General features: G+C 46.2%; 1 protein-coding gene across 9 annotated transcripts in view; it reads left to right on the forward strand.

Moving 5' to 3' along the window:
- LCMT1 (leucine carboxyl methyltransferase 1) overlaps nucleotides 1-22,833 on the forward strand; it is a 79,033-nt gene that overhangs the window by 27,151 nt on the left and 29,049 nt on the right. For all 9 annotated transcript variants that reach the window (XR_006694887.2, XR_286871.5, XM_015442161.3 and 6 more), the window contains exons 4-5: nucleotides 2,939-3,015; nucleotides 13,281-13,342. Coding sequence is in view for 7 of the 9 variants with exons in the window: in XM_015442161.3 (XP_015297647.1) it covers nucleotides 2,939-3,015; nucleotides 13,281-13,342 (139 nt within the window). In the remaining 2 variants the exon portion in view is untranslated. The remainder of the gene's footprint in view (nucleotides 1-2,938; nucleotides 3,016-13,280; nucleotides 13,343-22,833) is intronic.

A 22,833-nucleotide genomic window follows, 5' to 3' on the forward strand; every position in this document is an offset into this window, starting at 1 on the left:
CCTCCCAGCCTCAAGCGATCTTCCTAACTCAGCCTTCTGAGTAGCTGGGGACTACAGGTGCAAGCCACCATGCCTGGCTAATTCGTATTTTTGGTAGAGATAGGGTATTGCTATGTTGCCCAGGCTGGTCTCGAACTCCTGGGCTCAAGCAGTCCTCCTGCCTCGGCCTCCCAAAGTGCTGGGATTACAGGTGTGAGCCACTGTACTTGTCCCTCCTTTTTTGTTTTAAAAAGATAAAGCCAGCTGGGCGCGGTGGCTCACGCCTGTAATCCCAGCACTTTGGGAGGCCGAGGTGGGTGGATCATGCGGTCAGGAGATTGAGACCATCCTGGCTAACATGGTGAAACCCTGTCTCTGCTAAAAATACAAAAAAATTAGCTGGGCATGGTGGTGGGCGCCTGTAGTACCAGCTACTCGGGAGGCTGAGGCAGGAGAATGGTGTGAACCTGGGAGGCAGCACTTGCAGTGAGCCGAGATCGCACCACTGCACTCCAGCCTGGGCGACAGAGCAAGACTCTGTCTCAAAAAAAATAAATAAATAAATAAAAAAGATAAAGCCCAGGTTGGGTCCTCTGGGATTCCAGCAGAGGACTGGTGTGTATGTGGGAGGGTGCTGTATCTTTCAGCCCTGATGTTTGCTTTTAAGGGTTACTTATCTACTAGGATATGGTTGCAGGTGATTTCTGCCCCCATCATGCTGTCCACAGGAGGTCTGCTATCCCCCACTCATCCCCTGGGATTCATCTATCCTTCCATACTTGTGCTTCATCTCCTGTTACTGTCTCCATGAATGGTTCTCTTACCTGCCCGGTTGCTCCAGTCAGAAACAAGGTGTCACCCTACCTTTCCTTTTCCTCCATCCCGTCCTCTACCAGCGAAGCCATCACCAGGTTCTGGATGTCAGCAGTCGTCTTTGTTTTAAAAAAGTAGTTCTGTATTTCTGGGATAAGTGGTGATGGGGAGAAGGGGAGAGGCTGGGCAGGTGGGCCAGGCTGTGGAGTACCTTGTTTCTTGCTGAGTTTTAGCAGTGTGCAGAGCTGCTGAAGGCCACCGGCAGCAGCTAGTGCAGTGCACAGCAGCGTGCAGCTTTGAGACACCAGAGGCGGCGCTGGGACAGTCTGGGTTGGAGGTGATAGAGCTCAGGAGGAGTGGAGGGATTCCAGAGGCATCAGCAGGGCTGAGGTACTGGGTGGCTGAATGGCGAGGAGGGCACGGAGAGAACACTAGGATGATAGGATGATGTGTGCGTGACTGGGTAGGGAGGGTGTAGCTACCAAGCAAGCCAGGTGACCCAGGGCTGTGTGTGCGCGCGCACGTGTGTGTGTGTGGTTGTGTGAGTATGTGTGTCTTTCATATTTGTTTGACTGCAGGCCACAAGAAGAAATGTTATATCCCGAGCAAGGGCCCCCATCTCTGTACTTGCGTCTGTAATAATAAAGGCACACAGAGTGTGGATTTGAATGCTAGAGACCTCATTTTAGGGTGCTGCTTTCCTTTGATCCCCGCCCCACTTTCCTTCTTGCCCTGGGACCTTCTTTCCAGCACGTTGTGCAGTATTGAAAACACAATATACCTTCCCTTACTGTTATAGCTCATAGGCTCTTTGGATCCCCGTGTGATAATTTTACTAAGGTTGGGCCCTTTCCTGGGAGCCCCACATGTATTGCTTCATTAATCCTCACAACCCCATGAAGTGTTAGCATTTTCTTCACTTTTCGTTTTTTTTTATCTTTGAGACGGAGTCTCGCTCTGTCGCCCAGGCTGGAGTGCAGTAGCACAATCTCAGCTCACTGCAACCTCCACCTCCCGGGTTCAAGCGATTCTCCTGCCTCAGCCTCCCGAGTAGCTACTTTTTGTATTTTTAGTAGAGATGGGGTTTCACCCCCGTCATGTTGGCCAGGATGGTCTCGATTTCTTGACGTTGTGATCCGCTTGCCTCAGCCTCCCAAAGTGCTGGGATTACAGGCGTGAGCCACAGTGCCCAGCTTCTTCACTTTTCAAACAAGTAAATCCTGGCCCAGTGAGTTTACTGACTTTCCCAAGACCTTACAGCATATAAGTGGTGGAGCTGGTGTTTGAGCCCCTCCAGCTCCAAGAGTGCATGTTCTTTAATCTACCATCCTTCACTATCACAGAGAAAAATGTATCAGAGGCTGGGCACCTGTAATCCCAGCTACTCTGGAGGCTGAGGCAGGAGAATCACTTGAACCCGGGAGGTGGAGGTTGCAGTGAGCTGAGACTGTGTCATTGCACTCCAGCCTGGGTGACAGAGTGAGGCTCTATCTCAAAAAAAGAAAAAAATATGTATCAGAAAATAATACCTTTAATATATGTTATGCTTTTGATACTAGCTGTTTTAACCTATTTCATTCAAAAATTAATGCTCGTCAAAATCTACTACATTGATTCCCTGACCCTCCTAATAGAGCTCAAGCTGACTTTTTTGTTGTTGTTACATCGTTTAAACTTTTTAATATTTTTGTATGGGCAGGGTCTCACTGTGTTGCCCAGGCTGGCCTCAAACTCCTGGCCTCAAGCGATCCTCCTGCCTCAGCCTTCTGAAGTGTTGAGATTACAGTCGTGAGCCACTGCACCTGGCCTCAAGCTGCCTTTTGAAAATATGGAGTGTATTCTACTTCCAAAGCGCCTCTGAGCTCTCCCCACCATCCCAGCTGCCACCTCCTAGCTCAGGCTCATTCCTGGACCTTACCTTCTTATCTGGCTAACTCCTCTGGCGTCCTGACTTTTACCTTCATCTGTGCTTGCTTCCCTCAAATCGATTCATGAGTAATTTGAAAAACATGTCTGCCCATATCAGTCCCCTGATTTAAAATCCTTAAACACTGTATTGCTCTTAGGTGCCTAGTGCTTGCTATATGGAAGATGATCAGCACATGTAAGAGTAAAGAAATAAAAAGTATTGTGTGTTTTTCCCCAGGATGAAGATCTTCTCCCAAGTAAATATTTTGAGGTTGACTTTCCAATGATCGTCACAAGAAAGCTGCACAGTATCAAGTAAGTGTGGTGTGGCCAGAAGAACAAGAGCCAGCTAGAATTCAGATCTAGCTCTCAAGAGGTGGCAGATCTGAATGCCAGAGACTTTAGGGTGTTGCCTTCCGTTCACTGCCTCCCACCAACTTTCTTTTGCCCTGGCTCTCATTCCAGCATGTTGTACAGTCTGCAAAATGCAATATACATTTCCTTATTACAGATCACAGGCTCTATGGTTCCCCATGTAATTAAAATTAACACGAGGCCAACCAGATTTCCCAGACAAGGATTTTGTTTTTGGGGCTTGTACTCAAGCACTAGGGAGACAGCGGAGGCTCAAGGACTGTGTTGTTGGCTCCCTGAAGAGGCTTGCAGGGATGTTTTTATTAGCGAAGCGTGGGAATTGACATCACGAGTAAGGTGTGCAGGCTGGGCCGGGCAAAGCACGTGAGGGGTAGGGGATGCGGGTCACTGTATCTGGTTGCGTTGGTTATCTTGATTAATGGGCCACTTGGTGGTCTGGCTGGCGGGACGAAGACTGTCAATCAGTTGTTCAGTGTTCCTTCCTGAGGTGGGACACTCCATAACCTTGGTTTCATATTTAGATTTCCTAAGGCCAGTTCCTGGAACTTTTAAGTAGAAGGCATGGTTAAATATTATGAAGAAGCAACCCCATTCCATTTCTGTTCTATCTTTAGTTCCCTTGAGAGATTTCACCCTCTATTCTTAAGGAGAAAGGGCTGAAGATCTCATCTTCTGAAGCTACTTCCTGCTGAACAGGGATGTCGTCCTTGCCTCACTTCGAGGGGTGGGGAAATCTCTCACTGACTGTCCTAAAGACCTGTAGGGACTGGGGTGCTCCTGGGATGGTATGGGTTAGAATCCTTGGGCCATCATTAGCTTGACTTGGAGCGACTGAAACCTGAAAGACACAAACTTTACCAAAAGGTTAAAAACACAATACCCCAAAAGTAATAGCAATTAAATGACCACTTAGGGTCTGAAGAAAGGTAAAAACCATGTCATACTTTGTAGGTATGCACTGATGGAGTCCCAGATGATTTGAGCAGTAGAGTTATTGAGATTATGTAGCCAGGTAGCCTCTTGGTAAATCTTTACTTTTATTTTCTTTTGGAGACAGGGTCTCACTCTGTCATCCAGATAGGAGTGCAGTGGTGCCATCATGGCTCACTGCAGCCTCAACCTTATGGGCTCAGGTGATCCTCCCACCTCAGCCTCCGGAGTAGCTGGGAATAAAGGCACATGCCACCAAGACTACCTAATTTTTCTTTCTTTTTTTGTAAGTTTGTAGAGATGGGGTTTTGCCATGTTGCCCAGGCTGGTCTCAAACTCCTAGGCTCAAACGATCCACCCACCTTGGCCTCCCAAAGTGCTGGGATTACAGGCATGAGCCATTGTGCCTGGTCTTGGTAAATCTTTTGAACTTGCAGTTTAACCAATTCTGAAATGTTAATGTAAGAACAACAGATGTGGTTTATTACTGCGCATACCCGCCCTTGTTCAGCAAGAAGATAATCCAGGGCAAATCTGTTGTCTAAGGCAGCATTGGCTAGGGAGTGCAGGGAGGCTTGACGTCCTTTTATGGCTCTGCCTCTACTAGTTGCCAGTGTTTCAAGGGTTTGAAAGTTTCTCAAAGCCGCCTCACAGTGTGCAAAGCCATCCCAAGGGGCTGCTAAGGGGCAGAGCCACCCCAAGGGGCTATTCCAACTCCCGCCAAAATTAGCCCTATTGCCCTTTTAGGTTTCACATGTGTGATATTATGAACTGTTACTCCACTGGGACTTAAAGTACCTAACGTGCATTCCTCATTGTGTTGTACATTATGCACACAAGGGCACACTAGTGCAAGTAACGGAGAGGTAAAATTGGCTGAGGGGTAGCTGTTGGTCAGATGGCAGTCTGGGTGTCCACAAAGGAACAGAATACCCCATGGGTGCACAAACTTACACAAGGCGAGAGGAGTTCAGGTGAGCAGCTAAGCTTTGGAGAGAGGTGTGACTGTTTTGGCGTGGGGGAAAAGATAGCCTTCCTGAACCCAAGTTTGATTAGGGTTTTTCTTTACTGCTAAGAGAAAACCTGGTGGGATTCCAAAGTAGGCGGTCCAGCTTCTCTTTTTTCCACCCTTTTTGGTGACCAAAGCATTTAGCAGCCCAATGAGGTTTATACATTCAAAGGAAAGGGAGATACTTAGGTCCACAATAAGAGGTACAGAGGTTATTTTAGGTTTCCATACCTCCTTTGTGAGGTTGGTAGTTGAGCTTTTAGGGAATGGAAGAGGCAGCCCCTCTGAGCCTGGAGATGATGGTAGCACACCCAGCAGTTGGACAAATTATGACCTGAAGCTATAATGCTGGAAAGGTTGTCAAGAGAGATCATTTCCCATTTTAATGGATCCAGCCTACCCTGTGCCCCGATGGGGAGGAGTAGGAACAAAGTAAGGAGTAGCATCTTTATACCCAGCAGGGACAAACGAAGTCTTTACCTGAGGGAGGAGGCTGAGCAAAGCAACAGAATAATAGTGAAACAATTAGTAATATGAGGAAAAGTATTGGACTCAAGATCTCTAACCACATTACTTCTCCGATGATGAATTGGCTCTCCTGAATTTGAGGTCTTCCACAGGTTTTCAGGAGGAAGATGGGCCTTCTGGGCGAGTCTGGAAACATTTAGGAGAAAGCATTTCTGATTGGGAGAGGTGTACCCAGCTAGTGATTCCTTGTGACTTGGCTGCGGTTGGAGTGGTCAGGGTCACCCAGTAAGGGCCCTGCCATTTAGGCAAGGGGTGGTTCTCCGGGGAGCCTGCCCTTCCAGTCTTTAGAAGGACTTGGTTCCCTGGATTAGCTTGTAAAGGGGTTTTCCCATCCTTAGTGGGGACTGGTAGGATTTTGTTTCTGTACTCTGAAATCGCTTTTTGAATCTGTCCTAAATTGATACTGTAATTTTTTATGTAATTCTTCACGTAACAGGAGGTCAGTGGTGGGGAAAAGCCTCTGGTAGATCATCTCAGAAGAACTAAGTCTTAGTCTGCACACAGGGGCCCTGCGGACCCTAAGAAGACTGGGAGCATCTTAACCCAGGGCTCGCGTGGCTCCTAACAGAGTTTGGCTGGAGTCGTCTCAAGTGTATGGTTCATCTTAACTTTCCCTGATGGTTGGGGTGCCAGTTCATTATCCTATCAAAGACTGAATGCTATCATTCAGTCTTTGCATTCTCAAGAGGCTTATCTCACAAGCCAGGCCTGCTGGAGTGTGTTCTTTGGGCCCTGTGCATTGATGCTGTGAGTCCTCATCATCTGTGGTTGGGAGTGAGGTTGCCATGTTCAAAGTCTGACATACCCTCAAAGTAATATCCAGGGTGTCTAATAAGAGAGCTTGGTGTCCCTTGACTTCTAACCCAGTCTGAACCTGGTGGGGAGTCATAGCTTCTGTATATTGTCCCCGTGTCAGCCTAGATGCTTCACTAAACAGCAGGGCAGTGGCTGCCACTGCCCTCCAGCAGCCAGTCCAGTTCTGTGCAACTGGATTTATCTGTTTTGAAAAATGAGCCACTGACTTCTGAACAGGTCCTAACCTTTTAGTTAAGACTCCCAAAGCTGTTCCTAGTGTCTCACAAACATATAAGGTAAGTGGTTTTTCTCAGTTGGGGTGTCCAAGGGCGAGGGCTTGACCCAGCTCAGTTTTTAGGGATTCAAAAGATTGTTGACATTTCTTCTCCCAGTCCAAGGGCTCTCTTTCTTCCCCTTTTAGAGTCTCACGTGGGGCTTTAGCTGTCAGGCCATAATTTAGAATCCAAATACAATAGAAGCCCCTCAAGAAACCCTGGGGCTGCCTTTTTGTTTGTGGGACCAGCAATGAAGTGATTGCTTTTTCCAGTCCACAACTAGTGTTTGGGCTCCTGGAGTCAGAATGAACCCCAGATATTAGAACTTCTGTAAATAAATATGGGCCTTGGATGAGGCTGACCTTGTATCACCGCTCAGCCAGGAAATTCAAGGTTTTAATGATATTAAAATCTGAATCCTGCCATGTCTGTCTGACAATGAACAAGTCATCCACATATTATAATAAAGTCCCATTCTGTAGGCTTAGCGCCCTGCATTCCCAGAAAGGTGAGGGCCTTCCCGGAAGCCCTGGGGAAGCACAGTCCATGTGTACTGTGTGGCTTTCTGGGTATCAGGGATTTCTCCATTCAATGCAAAAAGATACAGGGATTCTGGGTGGAGAGGGCTACACAAAAGAAAGCATCCTTGAAGTGTAGTAGAGTGAAAAACTGAGCATCTCCAGGTATCTGAGCACAGACAAGCTTGGGACCAATGTTGGGTGGATGGGAATGACTGCCTCATTACCCCACTTCAAGTCCTACACAAACTGATATTCTCCATTAGGCTTTTTAACAGGGAGGACTGAGGTGTTGCCTGGGGACTGGCACGGTTTAGCCCTTGCTGTAGGAATTTGTGGAGTAATGGCTGAACCCCGTTCAGTGCCACAGGTTTTAGGAGGTACGATTTCTTCCATGGGTAGCCCATCCCAGGCTTCAGATCTGTCTTTGCTGGGGAAGCTTTATTAGCCTGTCCTAGGACTGAAGTGTCCCATAGGGAAGGGGTGACGGGATCCTTGCTTTCTTTGGGTATGTTTTGGGTCTCAAGTTCCTTTCCATTTAAGAGTGCTAGCAGGTGGACTCCCTGTCCTGGCGCTGCCTCTACCTGCAGTCTGTCCTCTTCCAGGGAGGTGGTGGCTCCCATTTTGCTTAATAAGTCTCTACCCAGCAATGGAGTAGGACATTCTGGGGAGCATACAGAAATGAGGAGAAATAAGGCTAGACATGGCCTCACAAGCAAGAGGGAAAGTAAATTTTCTTACCTTAGGACACCTGTCTATTCCCATTACCCTGCAATTGCAATTGGAGAGGGGGCAAATAGGCTGGGTCAGGACAGAGCAGGCGACTCTGCTGTCCACAAGGAACTCAGTTTTCCTACCTGCCACATCAAAGGTGACCTGAGGGTCCGTGGTGTGATGATGATGGAGTGTGCTGCAGTCGGAGCCAGGGTGCTGTCAGGCGGTGTCTATCAATCTCATCTGAAAGCTTGGTGAGGAGTGGGGACTGGCCAGGGTTGCCTGCCGGCTGTCCTGTTTTATGGAGGTCAGGGCAGCCTCTCTCCCAGTGACCCTCTGTCCTGCAGTATGTACATTGGCTCCATCCAGGGTTGGCTGTCTTCGATTGGTTGGTCTCCTGGGCCTCCTAGGGTCACCCTCAGGTGGTGGATGAATTAGGGCAGCCAGAAGCTGTGCTGTTTTGGTCAGTCTCCTCTTCTCATCTGCCATCTCTGTCCTGCCTGTTATTGAAGACCTTAAAAGCCTCCTCTGCCAAGGTCAACATCAGGGTCTGGGGTCTGGCCTCCAAATTTTCTGTAATTTCCTTCTAATGTCCGGAGCTGGCTGAAGGATAAAATGCACAGCACGTGATGCCTCCGCTCTGCTGCCTCCAGGTCTGCATGGGTGCATTTCTCAAGCGCTTCAGGGATTCTATTGAGAAAGACTACTGGGATCGCCTCCTTTCTCTGGGTACTTTTCTTGACCCTGTCATAGTGTGCAGGTTTGACTATACATTTCCTTCTTCCTTCAGTCAGGCAGGGGACAGAGTGGCTTATTCTAGCTTTATCTAGGTTTTCTCCATAGTCTCACTCGCATGGAGACTGTGTCTGGGACCGCATCTCGCCCTACACGGATGACTGCATATTGGTGTTTAGTGACTACCTAGATATTGGCATATTCCTTAGCCTTTTCAAATATGTGTTGCTTTTCATCAACACTGCAAAGTGACCATAACATCCCGTCACATCAATGAAAAGGTGAAATTTAGTCTAACAAATTCATCTCTAAACTTACCAGGATCCTCTGAAGGTCTACCAAAGTGTTCTTTACATAATCCTAGATCCACCTCCAAAAAAGGAATGTGCACCCTTGTCCCTCCCCTGTTTCCATCCATTTCTCTGAAGGGAAAACAGCCCTGGGCCAGTGGGGAAGCAAAAGAGGGTGCCTGTTTGGAGTCCGATTAGAGCACTATTGCGGACAGCACAGGGGTCCCCTCCCCAGGAGGCCTGCTTAGGATAGGGAGGGAATTCCGGGAGCCTGAGGCTGTGGAGGTCCACTTCCTCAAGTTCCTTCAGGAGGAACCTGGAAATAGGGGCCACACACACCTGACAAGAATCCAGTAGCTTTGGGTCCTAGCATAACTTCATAAAAGCTTATATCTAGTTATCTCTCCTCATTTCTCTGTCCATTCACAGAATAGATCCGGCTGTAAGATAGTGTTAAAACTAGGAGATCCACTTCCACCCATGGCCATTTTTCTTGATCTAATGTGTACTAGGGCAGGTTGTATTACAGAGGAAAATCAGTTTCTTTTTTTTTTTTTTTAATTAAATTTATTTTTTTGAGACAGAGTCTCACTCCATTGCCCAGGCTGGAATGCTATGGTGCGACCACAACTCACTGCAGCCTCAACCTCCTGGGCTTAAGCGATCCTTGCCTTAGCCTTCCGAGTAGCTGGGACCACAGGCAGGCACCCCCACACCTGGCTCCTTTTTCCTGTTTTTTGTAGAGGTGGAGTTTTCCTGTGTTTCCCAGGCTGGAGTTTCTTTTTCTTTAAGCCATCGGATTTGGATTCCTTCCATTTAGAAATGATACATCCCAGACGTGAGTCTTGGAAGATGCCTGGGGCATTGCCCATGACTGTAGCCCCTGTGTCTGCTTGTCTTAGTAAAGGGCCAGGGGCAGGGTGCAAGCACAGGTGTCAGGCGACAAGAGAGTTGGCTCCCAGCCCCGCACAGCACAACAATACAGGTCACACGAGAGGGCAGGTGTGGCCAGTGAAGAGAACTTCTCCCCAAAACGGAGTGCTAGCTTGGATGGGTTCTTTTTATTCTTCAGCCTTACACGAGGTCCGGGTTCTGCTGACCAGTGTCCTGCATTTGGTAGTAACCGAATGACAGTCAATAAGATGTTGAATGAAACACACAAAAAGAAAAACAGATCAGGGCATGAGCTAGGCAAACTCCAGCCCCATGTGCCGTCCATTCTCCCCACACAAAGGCAGCACCCAGAGTCCTTAGGCTCGAACACTGAACAGACAGAGAAGAGCTCACAGGCTTCCGTCCCCCCAGGTGTGGCAGAGGGAGGGAAAGCACTGAAAGACTTGAAGTTGACAGAGGCCGAAGCCAGGGTGCCTGATAGTTCCTGCCAGCCACGTCAGTCCATCCTGCACGGGTGTCTATTCAGGTTGAGCCAATGAAGTTAAAAGTGAAGGAAAGAAAGCAGAAAGGAAGAAGGAAAAAGACAACAAATAGGGGACGCGAGGGAAGAGAAAGCGTTGTCTGGGGCGGGGGTGGCGAGGAGTCTCTCGGAGACCGGAGGAAAACTCACCAGTCGCGGTGGCAGTGCTGAATCAATGGGGCCTCACTCCGGCCCACTGGCTCATCAGCCTCCCCTGCGGGGCGGGTAGTTGTTCCTTGTGCTCCTGCCTGGCTCACCGGATAATCTGTTATGGCACCAAGCAGATTTCCCAGACAAGGCTTTTAGTTGGGGGCTTGTGCTTGAGCGCACAGGGGGACAGCAGAGGCTCGAGGGCTCAGCGACTGGCTCCCTGAGAGAGCCGGGAGAGACATTTTATTAGCGAAGCCTGGTAACTGACATCAGGAGAGGGCATGTAGGCTGGGCTGGGCAAAGCATGTGAGGGGTAGGGGATGCGGGTCAGTGTATCTAGTGGCTGATGGTTATCTTGGTTAATGGACCACCTGGTAGGCTGGACAGAGGCAACAAGGCTGTAATCCAGCTTGTTCAACCCCAGGCCTGCCGGTGGGTGACATACGGGCATGTGACATGCGGCCCAGGACTGCTTTGAATGCAGCCCAACACAATTACGTAACATTTCTTAAAACATTATGAGATTCTTTTGTGACTTATTTTTTTTAAAGCTCGTCAGCTATTGTTAGTGTTCGTGTATTTGTGGCCCAAGACAGTTCTTCCATTGTGGCCCAGGGAAGCCAAAAGATTGGACACCCCTGCTGTAAATCAGTTGTTCAGTGTTCCTTCCTGGAATGAGACACTCTGCCGCCTTGGTTTGACATTTAGATTTCCTAAGGCTAGTTCCTGGGATTCTTTAAATAGATCTGGTTAAACATGAAGAAGGAGCCGTATCCCATTCCTGTTCTTTTTCATTATGACTCTCCATCCATTAATGTAGTTTCCCGGAACATTTAAAAAGTGACCCCATATTTTCATAATCTGAATTTGTGTGTCTTTTGTTTACTACTTTATTCCAAGGGCATGTAGAAAGTTACCTGGCCTTGGCTGGGCACAGTGGCTCACACCTGTAATCCCAGCACTTTGGAAGGCCAAGGCTGGTGGATTGCTTGAGCCCGGGAGTTCGAGACCAGCCCGGGCAACATGGCGAAACCTCGTCTCTACTAAATATACAAAAATTGGCCAGGCATGGTAGGTGCATCTGTAGTCTCAGTTACTTGGGAGGCTGAAATAGAAGGATCACTTGAGCCCAGGAGGTCGAGGCTGCAGTGAGTCATGATCACACCACTGCAGTCTAGCCTGGGTGACAGAGCAAGACTCTGTCTCAAAAAAAAAAAAGTAAGTTACCTGTCCCAGAATAGATGTACAGTAAGTGGTTTTTTTGTGTATGTGACTGAATTAATGGAAGACTGAAGTTAGTTATTACATATGAGATGTTATGGGCGCCATTCCGAGTCCAGTATCAGGGAGTTTACGGAGTTGCAGATGACAGGTTTACTAATGTGTGCTGAGAGCTTTCACAGCCTACTACCACGTTAAGTGCTTCACTTGGATTGTTTCATTCAGTCCTCACAAGACACTCATGAATTAAGTGCTGCTGTTATCCCCTTTTTGCAGATAAGGAAACTGAGGCTTAAAGAAGTTAATTTGCCCAAAGTCTTCTATCTAGGAAAGGGTGGAGCTGAGATTCAAACTGTGACTTCAAGCTCAAGATCAAGGAATCTTAATTGTTGGTTTTTTTTTTTTTTCGAGACAGAGTTTTGCTCTTGTTGCCCAGGCTGGAGTGCAATCTCGGCTCACTGCAACCTCCACCTCCTGGGTTCATGCGATTCTCCTGCCTCAGCCTCCCTAGTAGCTGGGATTACAGACATGTGCCACCACGCCTGGCTAATTTTGTATTTTTAGTAGAGATGGGATTTCTCCATTTTGGTTGGGCTGATCTCGAACTCCTGACCTCAGGTGATCTGCCCGCCTCGGCCTCCCAAAGTGCTGGGATTACAGGTGTGAGCCACTGTGCCTGGCCCGCATCTTAATAGTTTTAACTACAGTCCCTCCCCATCCCCCCTTTTAACTTAGTCATTTAAATAAAACCCTAATTCTTATATTGAAAAAAATGTGAGTAAACGTTAAAGTGTTTCAGCCATCCTTTAGAAAAGTCTGATCCTTACAAATTGGAAATAACTTTCAAGCTTTATTTTTTTCTGGATCCATGAAAATAATGGATCAGGCCTTATGTGCCTCCTGAGTTTACCTTTTCTTTTCTATTTAATATATTTAATTTTATATTAAATATGCTTTTTAAGTGATACATGGCAATTCTGATGCTCTGGGAACTCGAAAGTACTGGCTGGTTAGAACTCTGAGTGGAATAAGAGTAACTGGCTCTTGGTTAAGTCCAGAGGTGGTTTCCTGGGATAGAAAGTGTGTTGGTGTTTGGTTATGGTTGTTGGGATATTGATGCATATCTCATTTCTGATTTTTTGCCTATTCTGGATTGGTGGAGTTACCACATAAATGTTACTGAACTTTAAGTTTGTGTAAGAGTCCATTCTTCTGGCTACTTGTGACAAATAACAGGTAACTTTTAAAATTTGATTGAGAATAGGCAGCAAACTAGAGATGGCCCAAAAAAACATTGGAACGTTTGAAAAATTCTTGTTAGGCTATCTTTAGCTATTTCTAAGTCTAAATACTTCATGATCAGTTTGTGATTTGGACATCGGATGCCAAGTGTAATGCTTAGCCAATGTCACCTGAGACCTGTGTCCACTGAAGTTTTACTGTATGTGTGTAGGGTCAAAAGTGATTAAACTGAAGCCCTTTTTAGAGGGGCCCCTGCTTTGAACAATAGCAAATATATATTTGCCATTTTGCTAGTGAGTGTCTGCATTTGTGCAGTAAATGAGCTCATGAGTAAATTGAAGAGCAAATAGACTCATCTTTCTCCTCTTTCCCATCTTCCCATAGATGCAAGCCTCCCCTATCCAGCCCCATTCTAGAACTGCATTCAGAGGACACACTTCAGATGGGCAAGTATCAAGCTAATGCAAAATTGACTGTATCAGTATTTTTGCTTCCCACCCCTTTTTTGAAGATGGGGTTTGTGTGTTGGGGGGGGGTGTGTGTGTGTGTGGTGTTATACAATGTATTGTCAACTGAAGAATGACGAGGTTCGTAAATTTGGAAAGGAGAGCTTGCTTTCTCAGAGAGGGTTGCAGCCTGCAGGGAGGCCATTCTAACAGGCTAGGAAGCACAGCTTCCTGCCAGAAGCCAACAACAGATACTTTGAAGGAGGGGCAAAAGGAGGAGGAATTTATGCTCAGCCGGGTGGGCGAACATACATATTTAATGAGCTATAGGAGGAGTCATGAATATTTATGAAGGGACAACTGTGTGCATGTGCGGTTGAGCTTCACACCCCATCATAGGTCCCATGTACAAAAAAAATGGCAGTGTTAGCATGATCCAAGGGTGGAGGTTTTGGCCCTCTGACATCAAAAGGTGAGGCAGAGGACACAAAAACCCGCATCTTTCGGAGACTGGCCAGCACCACTCCCTGTTCTGTGGTCTCTTATCAGGAAGGAATGCTGGTTGACTGTTTTGAAGTGGCCAAAGAGAAGGGTAGCAGTCAGGCAGCTGGGTTGGATGATAGTAGCAGTAGAGTCTTCTGAAAGGGCTGGTTGCTGTTTAGCCCTTAGGGAAGAACGCCTCCAGGCAGTTAGTAAGCAAGGGGTTTAAAGGAGGCATCTTACCTTCCATCCCCACGTGGCCAAGAACTCAGTTTTCAAGGTCGTTCTGGGATCCTCTTGGTTCAGGTGGCTGGGGGGCTTAGAATTTTATTTTTAGTCTACAGTAGACTTTTGCTGATACATTTACATTTGTGTTGGGGTTACCACGAAGGAATTTTCAACGACTTTCTGTATGACTCTTCTTAGATGTCCTTAGGTCTCTAATCTTCAGTCTTTCTGTAAAGACCTTGAGTTAGTTGCCAACATTTCAAAAATAAACTTCTCATGAAAAATCTCGATTTCTAACTTTCCTTGGAAAATCAGAAGACGCGGTAACATTAGGCCATGATTTCCACAAGGGAACAATTAAATAGTGTCTGCCTCAGTTAGAGGAGTTGCCGTCTTCCAGTTCTTTCCCCACCACTCTCTGGTATCTTACGCTTGACCTGCTTCACTCAATTCTGTTACCTGCTTGGCCCTGGCAGTCAATTTTCCCCGTTTTTTCCCTCAACTTTTAATTATGATTGTGTCTTTACAATGGTTTTCCCATTTCTGAGCCTTTCAAATTATGGGTAAATCTCTACCACAATTTTCCGTTATTTTCACTTTTGTCTGAGAGAAGTTAAAGGGGTTTATTAGTAATTCAGATCAGAGAACGTGCAGAGAGGACAGCCTTCACCAATGGTCAGCACAGGTAATACTGTGGGCATCAGGTGACTAGATGAGCCACGTCCTTTTATTACAACAAGTAGGGACATGAGAGGAGGGAAAGTGTTCTCTGAGGCGGGGGTGGCAAGGAGTCTAGACTTTTTCTAGCCCGCTTCGCCAGATTCTTCCAACCTCTACCCATTACCCAGTTCCAAATCTGCTTCCACGTTTTCAGGTACTTGCAGCCACAGCCCCTCTTCTCAGCTTCTCAGTACCAGTTTTCTGGTTTAGCTTATTTTGTGCTTCTATAACAGAATACCTGGGACTGGGTACTTTATAAAAAGAACAGAGACTTAGTACAGTTCTGGGAAGTTTGAGGTTGAGGGGCCCACATCTGGCCAGGACCTTCTTGCCGTGTCATCCCATGGAGGAAGGTAGAAAGGCAAGAGAGCATGACTGTGTGAGAGAGAGGTGAAGGAGTGCAAACTCAGAACCTACTCATAATCCCAAGATAGTGGTATTAATTCATTCTTTGGGACTGAATCACCTCTTAAAGGTCCTACCTTTCAACACTGTTGCATGAGGGATTAAGTTTCTAACACATGAATTTTGGAGGGACACATTCAAACCATAGCACCTGAACACTGGGTATTGTGATTTAAAATTTTTTCTACCAGTCTGGCTGGGCGTGGTGGCTCATGCCTGTAATCCCAACACATTGGGAGGCCGAGGCAGGTGGATCACCTGAGGTCAGGAGTTCGAGACCAACGTGGCCAACATGGTGAAACCCCGTCTCTACTAAAAATACAAAAATTAGTTGGGTGTGGTGGCAGGTGTCTGTAATCCCAGCTATTTGGTAAGCTGAGGCAGGAGAATGGCTTGAACCTGGGAGGCGGAGGTTGCAGTGAGCTGAGATCATGTTGCTGCACTCTAGACTGAGTGACAGAGTGAGATGAGAGTCTATCCAAAAGAAAAAATTTCTACCAGTGTGGTAGGCCAAAATGATGCCCTATTATTTTATTTTATTTTATTTTATTTATTTTTATTTTCTTTTGTTGTATTTTATTTATTTATTTATTTATTTTATTTTATTGTTTATCTTTATTTTATTTTATTTATTTTATTTTATTATTTTATTTTATTTTATTTATTTTTTTGAGATGGAGTCTCCCTCTGTCACCCAGGCTGGAGTGCTGTGGCTTGATCTCGGCTCACTGCAACCTCTGCCTCCCAGGTTCAAGCAATTCTCCTGCCTCAGCCTCCCGAGCAGCTGGGATGACAGGCAAGCGCCACCACACTCGGCTAATTTTTTTTGTATTTTTAGCAGAGACGGGGTTTCAGCATCTTGGTCAGGCTGGTCTCAAACTCCTAACCTTGTGATCTTCCTGCCTCGGCCTCCCAAAGTCCTGGGATTACAGGCATGAGCCACCATGCCCCACCGATGCCCTATTATTTTTAAAAAAATGTATGTAACTTTGAATGCTAGTGAGATGGAGCATCTTTCCTTTGTTTTATTGGATGTGGGGACCTCTTGTAAAGTTTTTCATTTCCTTTTAACATTAGTTTGTAGTTTCCTTTTCCATTTATAGGAACCCTTCATAACACATTGATGTGTTCTTTGATAAAAGTCTGTTGTCAACTTTTTTTTATTGAACTTTTTTCTCGTTCTTTTACTTACCTGTTAACTTTGTGTCTCGTCGGTAAATTTTTTACTCTGGTTCTTTATAGTTTTTTATTTTGCCATCATGCCGGGAAAGGAGAATTTGAATAAAAATGTGAATGAAAATTTGGGCAAACTGATAGGTGATCTTAAAACTGACAAAAATATTTGTTTAAAAATGGCCTTGTTTTATCAAACCTACAAGGCTGTGACGGTAAGAATCACCATTATTTATTTATCAATCAGTAAGAAAGGAAAAGTGCTGACACTTAAGCTGACACATCACCAACTGTTAGATGCATCCTGATTTCAGGAATGTTAAAATGTGAAAGGATGCATCTTAGAATTGATGATGTATTTTTTTAAGCTAAAATCTGCTTAGGGTAAAAAATCAAAAGTGTACAAATGGACACACAATGAAAAGTCAGAAGGTGTTTTTTTAAAAAGGAAGGCCGAGTATGGTGTCTCACACCCGTAATCCCAGTGCTTCAGGAGGCTGAGGCAGGAGCATTGCTGAGGGCACCTAGTGAGACCCTGTCACAAAAACATTAAAAAAATTAGCTGGGCATGGTGGTGCACGCCTATAGTCCTAGCTACTTGGGAGGCTGAGGTGGGAGGTTACCTTTAGCCCAGAAGTTGGAGGCTGCAGAGAGCTATGATCGCACCACAGCACTTCATCCTGGGTGACAGTGTGAGACCCTTTCTCTCAAAAGAGTGAAAAAGGGAAATTGTGTTCTGTTACCCCCTTGCTTAAAACTCCCTACCGGGCAGAACCCATGTTGTTCATCAGGCCTCTATGTGCCTCCTGATTTCCCTCCCTCCCTCCCTCCCTCCTGCCCTTCCTTCCTTCCTTCCTTCCTCCCTTCCTCTGTCTCTCTCTTTCTTTCTCTCTGTCTCCTTCCTTCCTTCGTGCCTGCCTGCCTGCCTTCCTTACTGCCTTCCTTCCTGCCTTTCTTCCTTCCTTTTTGAGACAAGGTCTCACTCTGTTTTTGCTCAGGCTGGAGGACAGTGGTGCAATCGATCACAGCTTACTGCAGCCTTGAACTCCTGGGCTCAAGTGATCCTCCTGCCTCAGTCTCCCAAGTAGCTGGTGCTGCCACACCCAGCTGATTTTTATTTTTATTTTTTGGAGAAGGTCTTGCTGTGTTGCTCAGGTTGGTCTCGAACTCCTGGGGTCAAATGATCCTCCCACCTCGACTTCTCAATGTAGGGATTACAGGCGTGAGCCCCTGCACCTGCTCCTGATCTTCCCTTTGACCACAGTAACTATGATCTAGCCACATAGATACCTTGCTGTTCTGTGACTGTGCCAAGCATGTTCTTTCCCTCAGTCCTTTTCATTTCCTCTCTCTTTGCTGGATGGGCTCCTTCTCATCAGCTCAGCTGCCACTTCCTCAGAGGGGCCCTCCCTGACTACTAGGTTAAAGACAGACCCTCTCCCTGCTGCCTAATTTCACACTCTTCTCTTTCAGTTTCCTTGTGGTACTAAGTGCTCCGTGATATCATCTTGATTACTCATTTACCTAATGATTCACTTTCTCCCTCTTCTACCATGTAAGCTTCCTGAGAACAGGGACTGCTTCTGTCTTGTTCGCCACTGTAACCCCTGCACCAAGAGCAGTATCTAGCGTAGTGTTGAATGAATACTCACGTGACTGCTTGAATGGATAAATGTTTGTTTTTGTAATCCACTTCAACTCTGGTGAAATTAGGTAGGCAGAAAGAGAAAAGAATAGCAAGTGGACAGCATTTCAGAGTGCGAACAGGATTTCAGCTGCGCCCTGAGAAGGCCCTAGGTAGGGAACAGATGATCTCAGCCGGGACTCACTGAAGGAAGAGCTGGAAAGGCCAGTGTGGCTGGGGCTCGCGTGGCAGGAGGTGTGTGCTTCATGATTGAGAAAGATCGTAAAGCCGGCTGAGAATTTTGGACTCCATTCTAAAGGGAGTCGGAAGCCTGTTACGCATGCCCCACAACACCCTGAACTTCTCTGTAGCCGCTTGCGCTTGTTCTCTCTCTTTCCCACTGGATTATAAGCCCATGAGGGCAGGGACCATGTCTTCTTGTTCATCAATTATTCCCAGGACTTGGCCCAGTGCCCCGTAAGTATCAGATGGGTAGTCAGACAAACTAACCCTCTGTACAGTCTGGAAATCCGCCTCAGGCTGTCTCCATTTTACCTCTTCTTCTTTTTTTTTTTTTTTTCCAACTAAAGGCTCCTAGGAAAATCTGTGAACCTAAAAGATCACTTTGCAATGCTTAACAACAGTGATAGTCTCTCATAGAAGATACCATGAATGGGATTGATGGGATTCACTACAGATCCAACACATCTCTTTTGAAATGCACCTGGCGGTGGTGGAAGAGATTATTAGTCATATGATACACCAGCACTTGTGTGTGTATGTGTTTAACTACTGTGTTACGTTGTGTAAGTCTTCAGTTTTCTCATGCCTTTTCACCTCATGACCTACTCCCCTCTTAAAAGTGATTAAGACTGGCTTGGTGGCTCACACCTATAATCCCATCACTCTGGGAGGCAGCGGCAGGAGGATCCCTGGAGCCCAAGAGTTCCAGACCAGCCTGGGCAACATAGGGAGACCCCCCTTCTTCCCTTCCTCCCTCCCCCCACCCCCCCACATCTGTACAAATAAAAAAAATTAGCCAGGCATGGTGGTGCACGCCTGTGGTCCCAGCTACACAGGAAGCTGAGGCAGCCTGGCGGGGGCGTGTCAAGGCTGTAATGAGCCATGATCATGCCACCGCACTGCAACCTGGGTGACACAGTGCAGCCCTGTCTCAAAAAAAAAAAAAAAAAAAAATGATTAGGACGATAAAGTATATGAGCTTAATGAGGCAAATAATTAAAGCCTGTATCTATTAGTTTGTGCACTGTAACAAACTGCTGCATAGCATGTGGCTTAAAACAACAGCCGTCTGTTTAGCTTACAATTCTTTGGGTTGGGTTCATTCAGGTGGAACTTCTCAGCTGGGCTCATTCCAGCACCTGCCTGGATTTAATCACTTGTGGTTGTCTTCACAGAAGACCTCTGCTGTGTAGCAAGCATTGGGCTAGGCCAAGGGGTCCCCACCTTTCTTGCTTCCCAGTAATTTGTCTCAATAATGTTTTCATAGTACTCCTGAGCCAAAAAACACACTCAGCAATTCTTTTTGATTAGCTGGGTTTAAACAGCCGAAGTATTTATGTCCTAACAACTTATTAGTCATTTGAAAAAAAAGTACACATACAGGGAAAGAAAAATACCATTTTTACTTCATTCGTAAGCACCCAGAATTGCTTACTGTGATGCGTGCCCTGTAGGGTACTTTACAGCTTCACCTTGGAATCAGATTAGACACCACCCCTGTTCCACATTCACATTGGCACAATACGTACTTTTTTTTTTTGAGAAGGAGTCTTGCTCTGACATGTCACCCAGGCTGGAGTGCAGTGGTACACACTCAGCTCACTGCAACCTCCGCCTCCTGGGTTCAGGCAATTCTCGTGCCTCAGCCTCTCAAGTAGCTCGGATTACAGGTGTGCATCACCATGCCTGACTAGTTTTGTATTTTTAGTAGAGGTGGGGTTTTATCGTGTTGGCCAGGCTGGTCTCGAGCTGGTCTTGAGCAATTCACCTGTCTCGGCCTCCCAAAGTGCTGGGATTACAGGCAGGCATGAGCCACCGTGTGCCAGCCTGGTACTTGCTTTTTAACCACAGCAACATCCGAACACTTAGCTTTGCAAGGATACAGAGCAATCTGATGTTGAAACTGTGATGGCCTTGAGCTAGTCGCTTACTTATGCCTGACGGATGTTGAGTAGTATCTCTGTGTTCCCCTGAAAAATTTAAAATATTCCTCTCTGCCCTGGTGAATTTCCCATTCCACCCATGGTACCACAGTATCATCACTTTACCATTTCCTTGAATCCTAACCACAGTCTTCTAAGACTGGCATTGTTCACGTTTTATGATTAAAAGAAAGGTAGTCTCAAGTGATTATGTGACTTTCCCAGAGTCACGTGAAATTTTTTTTAGAGATGGCCTCATTCTGTTGCCCAGGTTGAAGTACAGTGATGCAATCACAGCTCAGTGCAGCCTCGACCTCCCAGGCTCAATCAGTTCTCCCGCTTCAGCCTCCCAAGTAGCTGGGACTACAGGTGTGCGTCACCACACCCAGCTAATTTTTGTATTTTTTGTAGAGGTAGGGTATCGCCGTGTTGCCCAGGCTGGTCTTGAACTCCTGGACTCAAGCAATCTTCCCGCCTTAGCCTCCCAAAGTGCTGTGATTACAGGCGTGAGCCACAGTGCCCAGCTTACTCACATGAAATTTGACATTAGGGCTGTTTGAGACCAAAGCCCATATAACTGCAAATTCACTCCAAAGCGAGTTTTTATTTTGGATACTATGTTCTGGATAAAAGCCACAGCATGTTAAGTTTCCCTATCAGAGAATAATTGGAACTATTTAGGGATTTTTAACAATTGGATATCAACGAATGGCCTTTGGGTTTTTGTGTGTAACTTTAATGCGGGGTTTCACAACCTCGGCACTCTTGACACTTGGGTTGGATAATTCTGTAGTGTAGGACTGTTCTGTACATTGTAGGATGTTTACCAGCATCCCTGGCCTCTGCCCACTGGATGCCAATGGCACCCTCTGGTTGTGACAACCAAAAGGTGTCTCCAGACATTGCCAGATGTTCGCTAGTGGCAAAGTTGGCCTGTTGGAGAACCACTGCTTTAATTTAATAATGACCAAGCCTGAGTAGTTAGGATTTTCACAACCGTCTTTTCATTCTGGCTGTGTATAAATTGGTTCTTAAGTTTTTAAATCATATTATGATCTTATATTTTCAGGGCTTCTCTTCCCTCTTAACCCTCTTAGAAATCAATCCTCTAAAGTAGTATTGATCACAGAAAGAACTGCTAGTAGCAATATAGAGGTTTTAAATCAATGTTAATTGACTTTCTCAGAGTTGAGTAAGTATGGTCGGTCTTTTTTTTTTTTTTTTGAGACAGAGTCTTGCTCTTTCACCCAGGCTGCAGTGAAGCGGTGCGATCTAGGCTCACTGCAACCTTCACCTCCCAGGTTCAAGCGATTCTTCCTGCCTCAGCCTCCTGAGTAGCTGGAAAAACAGGTGCCTGCCACCATACCCAGCTGATTTGTGTATTTTTAGCAGGGATGGGGTTTTGCCATGTTGGCCAGGCTGGTCTTGAACTCCTGATCTCAGGTGATCCACCGGCATTGGCCTCCCAAAGCGCTAGGATTACAGGCATGAGCCACTGTGCCCGGCCGGTCTGTTTCTTTAGAAAGTTCTTCTGTAAGTATCACACAAAATGTTTTCAGTTGCCTTACATTTTTATCTTATGAAATAGAATATAGGAAAAGAAGGGATTGTGGATCTCATTTTGGCAAGCGAGTTACCTTTCCCACCAGCTCTCAGAAGCATTCCAGACAGATAAGGATTTTTTCTGTTCTCGTGGCCTCTTGCCAGTGCTAGACTTTGTACAAATGGCCTTATTTTCCCAGAATTATGAAACTCCTTTGAAACTTGCTCTGAGCCTATCCTCCACAAATACATTCAGTTCCCTGCAAAATAATGGTAAGGCATCCTTCAGGGACAGATAATGGACCTGTTATTTCCCCACAACTTGAGTAGCCCCTGACTTAAGAAGAGCAACTGAATCATGTGATGCTGGTGTGTGTTACTCAAGTCATCAAATTCTGTCATTTAAAGGGATCTTAAGGTCCTCTTGTCCAGTGCTTCCCATGTGGTATGCCAGTGTGCCACCACATACAGCTGGGCCACTGCAGAGTGGCGGGTGAGCCTCAAGTCACTGACTCCCTTCAGCTCAGATGTACCTTGTGTACAGCTTACAAGAATAATCATGATGATGTGTGATTTATGCTTTACATGTTAACATTAGATCCTAATGTAAGAGAGATCTCCCCTGAACTACATGGTACTAGACTTCATGTGTTAATATTCTGGTGTATTTGTTGTTTTTTGGCCAGGGACGGAAAAACTCATTTCGAATGTGCTTATTATTAATATATTTGTTATTTGCAAGAAGTTATGCAGGCATTTTGGAATTATTTTCGTAATAGGGTAGACAACTACCTTCATATTCTTTTATTTGGTAGAGACAAGGTCTTTGTTCTGTTGCCCAGACTGGAGTGCAGTGGCAAGATCATAGCTAACTGAAAGCCTTGAACTCCTGGGCTCAAGCCATCACACCTCAGCCTCCAGAGTAGCTGGGACTACAGGCATATGCCACCACATCTAGCTAGTGTTTAAAAATTTTTTTGTATAGACAGTCTTGCTATGTTGCCCAGGGTGGTCTTGAACTCCTCATTCAAGTCGTCCTCCTACTTGGGCCTCCCAAGTTGTTGGGATTATAGGCGTGAGCCACCATGCCCAGCCACATGCCATATTCTTTATATTACTTTCCTGATTCCTGGCACCCTAGGGCCGACTTCGGG

Source organism: Macaca fascicularis, chromosome 20 (assembly GCF_037993035.2).
Source record: "Macaca fascicularis isolate 582-1 chromosome 20, T2T-MFA8v1.1".
NCBI lineage: Eukaryota > Metazoa > Chordata > Mammalia > Primates > Cercopithecidae > Macaca > Macaca fascicularis.